Below are 12,101 nucleotides of genomic sequence, written 5' to 3'. Positions count from 1 at the left end.
CAGAAGTGGCCCCTAAGACTTGACAGAGCAGATTTTCTTATTTCTCATTTCTTTCATGGTATCTGATCACTCAATATTTTTCCTTTAAATTACATTCATTAGATTCAGGCCAAGTTTTTGAAAGTAGAGCTCAGTTCAAAGGAAAAGTCAGTTACTTTTGACAAACATGCCACAAACTCTGTTGAAAATTCATGAGGTCCTTTCGTTCCCTAAATGTTCACCTCACTTCACTCTTTCACCAACCCGGCCAGGATGTGGATCTCATCATTAGACAGCACCTCTTCCACTTCCAAAACATTAAGCTGCTTATGGTGCAGTACCCACCACATCATTCCAGTCCCAATATAGGCGGTCCCATTTAACTCACTGTTCTCCCTCCTGCCAAAGGGCTTTTGTGTATGCTTCAGAAGAAGGTCTAACAGAGTCCTTTATGGGCTGGAATCCCAGAAAAGGAGCTGGCACGCTGCAAAGCTCTGTGGAAACTGGCTGCAGCCCCATGTTCCAAGCAATCACTTCTGATCAACTGCAAGGCTTGGTCCCCAGTCTCTGGACTCTACGCGGGTGAGTGGTTGGGAAGGGTGGGGAGGCCTGATACTACCCAAGCAACAAACACTGTGCCAGGCTCTGCCAAACTGCATAAGCCCCTCATACCAGGAGGGGCTAGTGTTCCCATGTAGCTAAAAGCCCCAGAGCTCAAGGTCTAGAGTCCCCGGTCCTCAACTCTGGTGTAGCCCTGGCCAGATGCTGGGGCACTCTCCAGAGCATGGTAAGCAGGTGATTCACAGGCCTGCCACGGATCCTGCCTGGAAGTTTCTCCGTGATGGTGATCGCTGCTCCAGCAGCTCTGGTGTCTACGTGTTGTCTGGCTGTTTGCCCTCATACATATTGGTGCCATCATATCTACCTGGTATGTTCTTCACTTAATCAAATTAATTCTTCCATCTCAGCTCCAAAGTACCTCTCTCAGGAAGCATTCCCTGACCTCCTTGTTAGATCAAACCGACCGTGACAGACTCACATAGACTTTGCACTGTCAGGACTTTATATCTGACTGCATGATTACTTACTGAACATCCATTAACCCCTAATTAAGCTATAAACTTAAGGAGGGCGGGTACCATAGGAACTTTTGCCAGTTATTTTTATCTCCATCATCTAACAAAGGATCACATATCTAGAAGGTGATTGAATGACATTTGTGGAGGTATGTGAATAAATGAATGAATGGTGTTGACTAGCATATATCCCCAGTCATGGTGAGCAGTTAAGACAAACATGGCTGTGATCTAGATCTGGGGGAGGGGGCGGAATTCTGATAAATGTGAGGTTTCTCACAGTGAGTCTTTTCTCAGGGTTAAAGAAGTAGATAATCCTTTCAGCAAATATACTGCGAAACAAAATATTGTCAGGTAAAGCTATATTAAAGTATATATACTATATCAAGTAAAGTTAATGTCTATTATATTCATAGACAGAAAACAACTGTTTTTAAGAACATTCTTTTTTCTTTTAACTTAAAGGAAATGTAAACGTTCTTATAATTCAGTGCCTTGTCTACAAAAAAGGCACTGTTTAATCTGTTTAACAGATTTTTTTTTTTTTTTGAGTTGGAGTCTCACTCGGTCGCCCAGACTGGAGTGCAGTGGCCACTCCCGGCCATCGCAGCCTCGCCTGCTGGGCTCTGGCGATCCTTCCGCCTCATCCTTCCGAGTAGCTGGAATTACAGGCATGCGCTACCACGCCCGGCTGATTTTTTGATTTATTGTAGAGATGAGGTCTCGCTGCCCAGGCAGGTCTCGAACCCGCGGGCTCAGGCAATCCACTCACCTCAGCCTCCCAAAGGCGCGGGATTACAGGCTAAACCACCGAGCCTGGCTGTTTAACAGATTTTTTTTTTTTTGGCCTTAGAGACTGTATTTGTTAAGCCTCACCCAACTCATTTTAAGTAAGGTCTAAATTGTTAACAAAGATGGTACTGAGCATTGTATCCTATTCACTGTATTGAGAATCATAGCCATTGAATAGAAAAATTCCTTACCTATTCCTGGTATTCAAATAACTATTATGAAATGGACTTATTTCCTGCAGAAGGCAATTTGCTGAATAATACTTTAATAATTAATGTTTACAGTAGAATGTCTGGTTCTCAGTAAGTTAAATTTACAAATGATATCACAATTTACTTACATTTAACTACAATTGTTTCACTAAAAAAGATCTAATGAAATAATCTAATAATTTTAAGCATGGTGAGCGCATCCCAAGCAAAAGTTGATCTTTACAAAATAATCGTCGTTGGCAACTATGTATAAGTCTTTTAATTTTGTTGCTCATCATGAACCCACTTTAGGACAAAGGTTAAGGGAAATGAAAAAAAAATTACTGAAATTAAAATGTAAGGTACTACTTTAAGTATTAACTATTATCTTCTTACAAATCCAGGAAATACACAGAACTAGTTAAAGAGTACTGTCAGGAGGTTCAAGGCCTGTTCCTCTAGCTGATAAAACAGGACTCACCTTGGACCCTACTCAGGGTAAAATTGAGTTTTACCTTACCTCTTAGAAAGTTGAAGCAAAACCAGCTCTGAACTTGTAACCCCAAAGGGGTTACAGTATATGAAAGTCTGTGTTACTCTCTCTAGTGTTGCTATCTTCTGGGGGGATGAACACCTTGCTTTCTTCTGCTGGGGTTGAAAGTGCTCATACATAATAATTCCCCATATTAAACAATTATTAAACAATACTATGGGGCAAATGGGATAGTAAAAGCATGTCATTTCCCCCTCTGTCTAGGTTCCTAAAACCCAGGAATGCCCAGAGGAAATTCCCAGAAGAATGTGGTTGATAGAATTGCTCTCTCACCACACCCCCAACCATGGAGATTGGCTGGAATTAAGTATCAGTGCTTTGGCCCTACCATAAACACGTGAGATATCAATAACTCTCTACAATGCAGACAATCCAACTGTTCACCAGGATGTGTGGGGGAGAGATTGCCCGTAAAAACTCAATCAGGGTTAAGGATGCCTAAAACCAGAGTTTAACAATGGGTTTTATGCAAAGTGGTTCTGGGATTCTTGAAAAGCAGGATACAAGATCTAAAGAAGAAACGTATTTTGGAGATTGGTTGGAATCAAAATTTGTAAACAAAGGAACTGTTTTTTTTATTTCTAAATGTCATACTAGCTTTCATATCTGGAAAAAGACCTTGGAGATGGTTTGGTTTCATCGTTCTCAAGAGTTGGGAACATCTGAAGAGAAATTGTCTAGGGTCACAAGGCAGTCATGCCTTATGACTGTATCTCATTAGTAAGAACTATTATTTCCCCAAGAGGAAATTCACTTGGCTGGCAACTTAATCTCAATGATGACAATACTTAGCTCAAACCTGCCCTATCCCATAACAGTTGTTAGTGATGATATCATCAGCTGATACAGGAAGAGGATTGCTCTTCAGAACTGCTGCCTAGGGGTGTTTAAGGACCTGTTTCAAGAATAAGAAAAAAACCAACAAAACATAGAAGGAAAGAGAGCCTAGATCTAATTTTAGCTTTCTGCTCTGATAATTTCACAATCAATAATTACTACTCTGGAAAACCTGCTTACTGAATGGAAAATTGGGCAAAGTAAGAAATGATGCCAATTATTAAACAGTTCACTTGTGGAAATACTGTTTATGAATGAATGCAGAATTTGACTAAAAACAAACAGCACCATAAATCTGACAGCATGAGAAACTCTAGAATCGCAATAGGTCTTTCCTTTTCTCCTCTGGAATAATTGTGTGTAGAATATATAAGTGCAAGATGTCAAAAAGCATGACAACTTCTCAGTTCCAGTGGCAACTATGGGGAAGAAGAAGAGCTAGGAGACCTTCCTTTTTTTCCTCTAAGAAAATCAGGAAATCTTCAGATAAAGAAGATGAAAAACAGCATTTAGCCCAGGAAACAGTAAGTGCATCTCTTAAATCAACAGCCTGCTTTTACAATGGGAAAAAGACATTCAACCATCTTAATTTTTTAAATTATTTTTTTAATTTTTAGAGACAGAGTCTCACTCTGATGTCCAGGCTGGAGCTCAAGCAATCCTAGCACCTTGGCCTTCTGAGTAGCTGGGACTATAGGAATGCACCACTGCACCTGGCTAATGTAGAGATCGAGTCTTGCTATATTGTCCAGGCTAGTCTCAAATTGGGGCCTAAAGTGATTATCTTGCTTTGGTCTCTTAAAGCACTGAGATTAGAGGCATGAGCCACAGTGCTCAGTCTCAGCTGTCTTTTTTACTTCATTTACACACATAGTTTAAAGTCATTTTTAGCCACACTCTCTCCTAACCCAAAGAACGAGGGGATCTAGGAATAACCATATGCTTTTAGAATTTTTCACAAAATAATTTCCCATTTATATTTTGAACTAACGCATTTTCAAAATTCAACACTTTTACCCTAGCTTACTGCTCAGAAACAGAGTCAATAGGGAGGGGTGGGTGCTACCAGAAAACCCAGAAGCAAGTGCCCATGCTCGGAGGAGGAAGATGTTGATGTATGCCAGTCTCACTTGAGGTAGATAAGGACAAGTGAAAAGTTTGGTAAAAGGCCAATGTCAGCCAACTAGAAGAGTATCTCACCTTTTGATGTCTTTTCTAGAAAATGCAGAAATTAATTTTCACATGCTACCTGATAAAATATTTCAAAGAGAAGGCTTCTGGACAGCTTAGGTAAGCATGCCTGGAAGGAGGAAATCAATTAACTGTGTGCTTGACAAGCACTTTCTAGAGGACATTAATAGCCTGATAAAAGTTTCTGCTGATATTTATTATCTTCCAGACTTAAGAGTTTCATGTCTCTATCACCTTCCCATCATCAGAAGTTTAGATTGCTCTGTAACTCCAAAAAGAAGAGATGGCGAAAGAAAAGAAAAGAAAAAAAAATCAAAAGGGATGACTGTCAGAGAACAAATGCTATTTTAACTGAATTTAACTACTTTAACTGAAAACTGCCAAGGGCTGACTGTCTGCTTTACCACCTCCAGGCTGAACTCTAACTTAAGGCAGTATAAGGGAAATACATGCAATTGTTTTTTGTTACCAGGGCCAGAGAGCAACACTAATGCTGAAAAGGCTATAGAAAAGAGCACCCATCTCAGGTCACCCCAGATGGAAACAATATCAAGCTGCAAATACGAAACATACATGTGTCCTGAAATTAAAACGGCTGCTTTTTAGATAAAGAAAAACAACAAAAAACCCACTCTCCCCTAATAAGAACTCCCACATGCGCCAAACTGTTAGCACTAATTAAATGCATCTTTCATATTCTAATTAAAGGAGGGAAAAAAAAACTCACCCATAAGCAACTCCTGCTATGGTGCACTTCTTAAACTGCATGACATTGCATGTCAGAGTCCCAGTTTTGTCAGAAAATATGTATTTAACCTAAAAAAAAAAGTTTAAAATTTCTCAATATTTCAAAAGTCTTTTTATCCCAGTCTTTTATAAAAGAAAAATATCCCTTTACTTTTCAACAACCTTGTTACATTGCAGGGGCACAATGAATGCTATTAATTGACTACTTCTTTGGAATTCATCAAGGAATATATTCAACATTTTTTTTATGTGATGAATCTTTTCATAGATAAATACTAAAAACTACATTATACAGAATATGCCTTAGTATGGGCTACATTTCCACTAGAAAGTGCCACTACCACTACTTAGCATTTCTCAACAATAACAATCAATTTTAGAATTTGTGATAGCTTGTGCAGCTAACTTCATGCAACATCTGAATTGGTAAGATAAAGGAAAATTCTGGACTAAATGCTATTTGAAAAGTATGAGTTGGAAAACAACAATGGTACAAAAAAATCTGTTTTCAGCTAGAATATGTAAATAGAAAGACAAACATACACATATATGTGAATATAGTATGGATTATAAATATAAAATTCCTATTTGACTAGACTCACACAGCTTCATTGCCTTCCTTCCTGGTGGAAAGTTATGAACAGTTCTAATATCATGTTTATAACTCAAAATCAGTCAAGATTTTACATACTAATTAGACTAAATACTGAGAGATGGTTCTGGGCTTGTGCAGTACCTTGAGAGAAAAATCTGCTCTAAAGAGTGAATAAAACTGCATTTGCTAAAAATGAAAATTGTTAGTCATATTCCAACAAATGTATTTATGCCAATTATTCAAATAGTGGAAAATTAGGAGCCACGTATTCATCTGAAGTTACCACATATGGCAGATATTACACTGAATCCGATTTCTAATTCAACACCTATCAACAAGAAGTCAAGTTTACCTGGCCAAGTTCCTCATTTAGGTTAGATGTTCGAGCCATAGCAGCAGTGTCCGTGGGTTCATAGTGCATGTCGAGATCCTTTTAAAAAAAAATTAAGTAAAAGAAATCATTGACTGCAACTGGCAATAAGGGATTGAGTGAAATTTTAGATAAAATTAGTATATTAGTTCTTTAATAAGTCACTTTTTAATTGGCAAGCTTTACATGAGCCAGTCTATGCCATTTCATCATTGAGTCTATACTCAATAAGACTACTATGTTCCACAGTAAGGGTAGAACAGTGTGCTAGTTAGAGCCTGTTTAAGGGATCAGGCAATTGAGGCTTACTATCGTTCCACCATTTTCTAGATAAGTGACCTACTGTAAGGATTAAATAGCATAACACACACAAAGTGTTCCCCACAGTGTCTGACACAAGGTAAGTATTTAATGGTAACTGAACATTGCTCAAATAATTAGGTCTTTAAATCTCTGGAAAAATTGCCTAAGATATTCTATCTAGTTATACTTTCTGGGCCAAGTTTTTTTTGCATGGTAGATACTTAAAAGCAAAACCAAATGCACTTCTTAAAAGCCAAACATAAATGTATAGTTCCTGTACCTGTTTGTACTTGCCTTGGGCCCAGTAATCATGAGACTGGACTATATTATCTTTCAACATTAATATTTTCTATAGTAGACCACTTTATTAACAAGTCAGGGCTGTAGTTTACAGATTTTCTCATGTCGAATGAAAAGACCAAAATACATCAAAGTCCATCTCTCCCATGTCTGTATTCTGAACTGATCAATGTCACTTGTGAAATAGGCTGTTGAGTTTTATGTGCCATATTTTTTAAAATTAAAATTAAAATTTATTTTTATTTTAAAGATGTGGGGTACAATTCAGGATTGGGTATACAAGTGGTCATAGTACAGGTAAAGTTTGGGCCTCCCCTTGGTCTGCCATGCTTTAGGAGATATATTAACCAACTGGGCCATGTGCAGAGAAGAGGGAAGAGTGGAATGGAATGGAAATGAATCTGGGAATCACTGAAGTGAGGAACAGCAGAAGGAGATGGGGATGTTGAGTTAGGAAGAATAAGATAGAAGCATAGGCATGATGATAGCTGAGTTTGGATATTTTGCAAGGCTATCATTCAGAAATAAGATTAAACATTTTCATAGTAGATCCATTGGGAAGAACCAGAATCAAAGGAAGATAGTGATTAATCTCATTTTCACACAAGGAAGAAGTTGCCTTGTAAGGAAAGACTAGAAAACCAGTCTTTCGTCTGTCAGGGATGTTATAAAATCTCTGTACATTAGAAAAGTGATTGAAAAGCATTAACCTGCTGGGCTCATCCAACACTACAATTATATAATTATTTGAAGCAAATATTATTTTTGAAAATTCAAATAAAAACAATACAGTGGTTGGCTAGTTTAGTTACTTGACCTACCTCTACAATTAGTTACCTCATTATTGCTATGAAAGTTCAATAAATTTTCATCATATTGGAACAGATTTTGTTACACAATTTTCCAGCATCATATCTCCTGCATGAAGTGAGCTACCTCTGCAGCTCATTTTAGATTTCTAAATTACACTGATCTATTACCAATAAATTAAGAGATCAACAGCTTATGTGGATATTTGCCACAAAAAGATAATGGAGGAATTTCAAGAGTATCATCAGTTATATTTAAAAAATCCTAATATTGTTCATATTGAAAGACTTTAAACTAATTTAAAAAGAAACATCAAAAATGACATCAACACTTCTCATAATAAAAGAAAAATTAAACTTTTGGGTAGATTAGGTCAAAAGACATTAATTTACATAAATTCATTAATTTTAAAATTTTACTTGGTAAAAATAAAACTGCTAAGAACAACATACCTTATTTAAATAGGAAATAGGTGTCCAATATATTTTTCCAATATTTAAAAAACATTTAGGAAAATGAGAAAAATTCAAGTACAGCTGAAGTTGTTTACAGTGTGGAAAAATAAACTATATAGATGAATAAACACGATAGCTAATCTGGTTGTTGGCAATAGAAATACAGAATTATTTATATAGTGCTTGATTCTGAAGTTGCTATATCAAGGGATTCCTTGAGGTGTAGGTAAGTCATGTTTTATCATCCCTACATTAGTGTCCAAGAAAATAAGCTTCAAAGAAGTCAAGTGACTCAAGAAGGTTCACACATCTAGTAAATTATTATACTAGAATCCTAGAACCACAGTCCAGATATTTTAACTCTAACTTCATGGCTCTCCTTTCTCCAGGAACACTATGTATCCCAAAATAGGTTTCCTGAACTGGAGACCTATTTTCCCCACAATGACTGGTCTGTAAACGTGTGTCACTCTGAGATGACGGATTTTGTTATAATGATATTAGGTTAAAAAAGTCATCTTGTGGTCAATAAAAGGTAAGTATAATTTGGATTTTTTTCCCTGAGAGATCAAAAGATCCTGTTATAAGAAGAAAGACAAAAATTTATATTTACCCAATTTATGAAGTATGCCTGGGTAAATTTCACCACTTCTAATGTAACCAACAAGCTGATAGGAATGAGATTGTTGAAAAGGATGATGAAGGTCAAGAAATTCAGTCCAAAATTATTAGCACCGCCATCTGTAGGGAAACGTGAGAAGAATGCTATTGATGGTTTTATGTTTTATTTGCACTGACCACAAATTTAGCATAACAAGAATTTTCCATATCATATAGGTCATCTAGATAATCTGGGAGAAAAGTTTGTTAATAACCCATTCTAATTCTCATATACATCCTTCAAGATTGAATTGTATTATTGTTCAATTGTTGTTAATCTACTTAAGAGCTGCATAACAGTACTAAAAAGTGAAATGACTGTCAAATACCGTAAATTCTGCACTAAGTGTGAAGTTCAGAGATATTAGGCATAGCACTGAAGGGTTTAAAACATCAATTGAGTAAAATCACTTTTATGTGAGTTCTTAAAACCATTTCCAATGTAAAGCATGCTTTAAAAGCAAACAAACAAAACAGCAGCAAAAATGATCCGAGCTGTATGAGAACAATTCAGCCCTAAGTAAATTATTCTCTTAGGTAAATTGCGTTCTATCTTCTCAATAATGAAAATAAAACAGCTATGTCAATACAACTATAAAGTATATGAAGAATTAAGTTGATGGTAGTAGAAGCAATTCTCATGTTGAAATAAATCAATAACTATAAAACCAACTTGGAATAGCTGCCAAGTTAAATAAATTCAATAAAAAACTTTAAACAATCAGTTTTGCTACAGGATTCTGCTATAATTTGTTTTGAAGCTTTTGGAAATTAAGTATTTATTGGTTAATTAGTCACTAAATGGAAATGCAAACTTGCTTCCTAGAAATATACGGGATAGTGCATTAATACCACAATAATAAAAGAATAAATGCTCCAAAGAAAAACTATTTAATAGCACTTTCTCTAGGACAAGATGATAATTTAATGTAGGACTCATTGCATTACTGAGTTCAAATGAAAGTACATTCAGTTTAAACATTTTTAAACAATGTAAACTTTTTGGTGCTTCTACATATGGAGATTTTACAGATTCTAAAATTTTACATGCATTTGCTGAAAATCTCCTAGAAAAATAAAAGACAGAATTCCCAGTTATCTTGGCAACAAGGTCTTTTTAGAAGCAGTAGGAAATTCCACAAAATAAATCCAGATCAATTGTGAAACAAATGAATGCTCTAGTAAAAGAAAAAAAAAAGCACAGCCAGCACTTTATTGCTTACAGTGTAGACTAAGATACCAGTCCTTTCCAGAATGCCTTCGATTCCAAATGGCTGAGCCCACAGAACAGATAAGAGACATGGCGATTAAGATGCAAAATAAAATCAAAATTTGTACATTTGTAATCCGTTCCACATTTGAGAGCTTGAGTGGTGGACTTGTTGAATTCTGTAAAAAGAAATGAGATGAGCAATAAAAAAATGTACACAAACGATTTAGATTTGTTTTCAGTATTTTGATGAGGATTACAAAAGTCACAACTCATTACCTAGCCCTAGGTGGACACATGCACATTATAAAAATCCCATGACATAATATAAGGTATCAATGGTTAACTGCCTCTTTTTTCAAGTTTACTATAGCACCTAAGCCTTTTCTAGGACATAAAATAATAAGGAAGAAGAAAAGGAAATCGCATTACTTTTGCAGACACAGCTTTTGCATTTCGGCAGGTAAGATAAATACTCCATGACGTAAGTAAATAGGGTATTCTAGAAGCATATGGTTGCTGCCTCAGCTCAGAAAGGGAGAGAGAGAAGAAGCCTGTGCAACCACACTGAGACAGCTGGAAATTTCAACATATGCAGGCAACATTGAAAGGATCCCTGATTGCCAAATTTCTGGTGGCATTTAGCAATTATTTTACTAAACACAGCAGCAATTCAAGTAGTCCTAGCTTTAAAGAGTAACAGAGGAAAATGTCCTCAGTTGTAGCTGATGCTTCAAATGGTTATGCTAACCAAGACATCCATAGCACAGAAATTAAATGTCATAATCAATATAAAGTAAAGGTTTACAGACTAGCCAGGGGTGGAGTCACTAATAGGCCCACCTGCCTGTTGATAACATTTTCATGCCTGTACAATGTACCAAGGTATTAGCCCTTAGCACAGATTTTCATTTAGCATCTTTGGATGGACTTAGGAATCAATAATACTGAGTGATCTATCACAGAAACAAAGAAGTGAGTATCACATGTTCTCACTCATAAGTGGACCTTGAACAATTATCATGATACAGTGAGAAAGGGATTGGCAGTAGAGGGAAACTGCCGGGGGTGGGGGGAACACCTCATCAACAAGGGTACCTGCATAATGAACGTATGTATACCTAACCCTGAATTGTACCCCACATCTTTAAAATTAAAAATTAAAAAAAAATGACTGTAATGTTAAGAAGGCACACCCGCAGGTCTATGTAAACAGTAGGGCTAGGATAAAAATTGATAGAAAAACATCCTTACATGTAAATACTATGAAAAAAATGGCCATTTGAGTCACACTTTTTTCTTTAATTTTATAAAAAACTGAAAATAAATTTTATAATTTGATCACTACATTAAAATAAAATTATTAGACAAATACTTCAATGCAGAGCACTCACTGCGACACAGATAACTTCAATAATCACTTCAATAGTTAACAATTGCAAAAAACCCTTGGGAGCACAACAGGTGATATCTGGTGAAACTTTCTGATGTTCCTGTGTGCAGTGAATCATTCTTATAGTGAAGTAATTTCAAGGTCCTACTCACTGGAGTACTAGGCTCTGAATGTAGGGGGTAGGGTCAGGAATCTGCAACAGATGATGTGCTATGCTTGAGGCTACTTAACTGACATTTATAAGTCATACATTTACAAGAGATTTAGGTCCAAAAGGTTTCACAGATAAAAATCCCACCTGCATCAGCTTGGTGTCATGTCCAGTGTAGACAACTATTCCGTGAACCCACTGTGTATTTCTCAACTGAGCACCTCGAAGAAGAATCTGATCAGCTCCCAGTGGAACAGTGCTAGGACAGATTATGTTGACATCAGAATGCTTAAGAACTCTACAGTCACTATACGATTCCAGAAAGTTCTATTATTAAAATAACTTTCTCACATTTAGTTTTGGAAAGCAAGTTATTTCCCCACCAATAAGAATCATCTTCTTAAATAGGAAATACTGAAGGAAGTATTTTATAGGAAAAAAAAGGTCATTTTCTATACTTCACTATCTGCTGTGGACTGAATTGTGTT

The 12,101-nt window shown here is 36.4% G+C and overlaps 1 protein-coding gene across 1 annotated transcript in view; it reads right to left on the bottom strand.

Moving 5' to 3' along the window:
• ATP8A1 (ATPase phospholipid transporting 8A1) overlaps positions 1 to 12,101 on the bottom strand; it is a 221,199-nt gene that overhangs the window by 153,913 nt on the left and 55,185 nt on the right. Inside the window, exons 11-15 of the mRNA XM_021706448.1 lie at positions 11,761 to 11,872; positions 10,083 to 10,248; positions 8,813 to 8,940; positions 6,314 to 6,391; positions 5,347 to 5,435 (exon numbers count right to left, since the gene is read on the bottom strand). Of these exons, the coding sequence (XP_021562123.1) occupies positions 5,347 to 5,435; positions 6,314 to 6,391; positions 8,813 to 8,940; positions 10,083 to 10,248; positions 11,761 to 11,872 (573 nt within the window). The remainder of the gene's footprint in view (positions 1 to 5,346; positions 5,436 to 6,313; positions 6,392 to 8,812; positions 8,941 to 10,082; positions 10,249 to 11,760; positions 11,873 to 12,101) is intronic.

This window comes from Carlito syrichta, unplaced genomic scaffold (genome assembly GCF_000164805.1).
Source record: "Carlito syrichta isolate Samal-C Ts95f unplaced genomic scaffold, Tarsius_syrichta-2.0.1 Scaffold315593, whole genome shotgun sequence".
Classification (NCBI taxonomy): Eukaryota; Metazoa; Chordata; class Mammalia; order Primates; family Tarsiidae; genus Carlito; species Carlito syrichta.
This window is presented reverse-complemented; position numbering and strand designations above follow the sequence as displayed.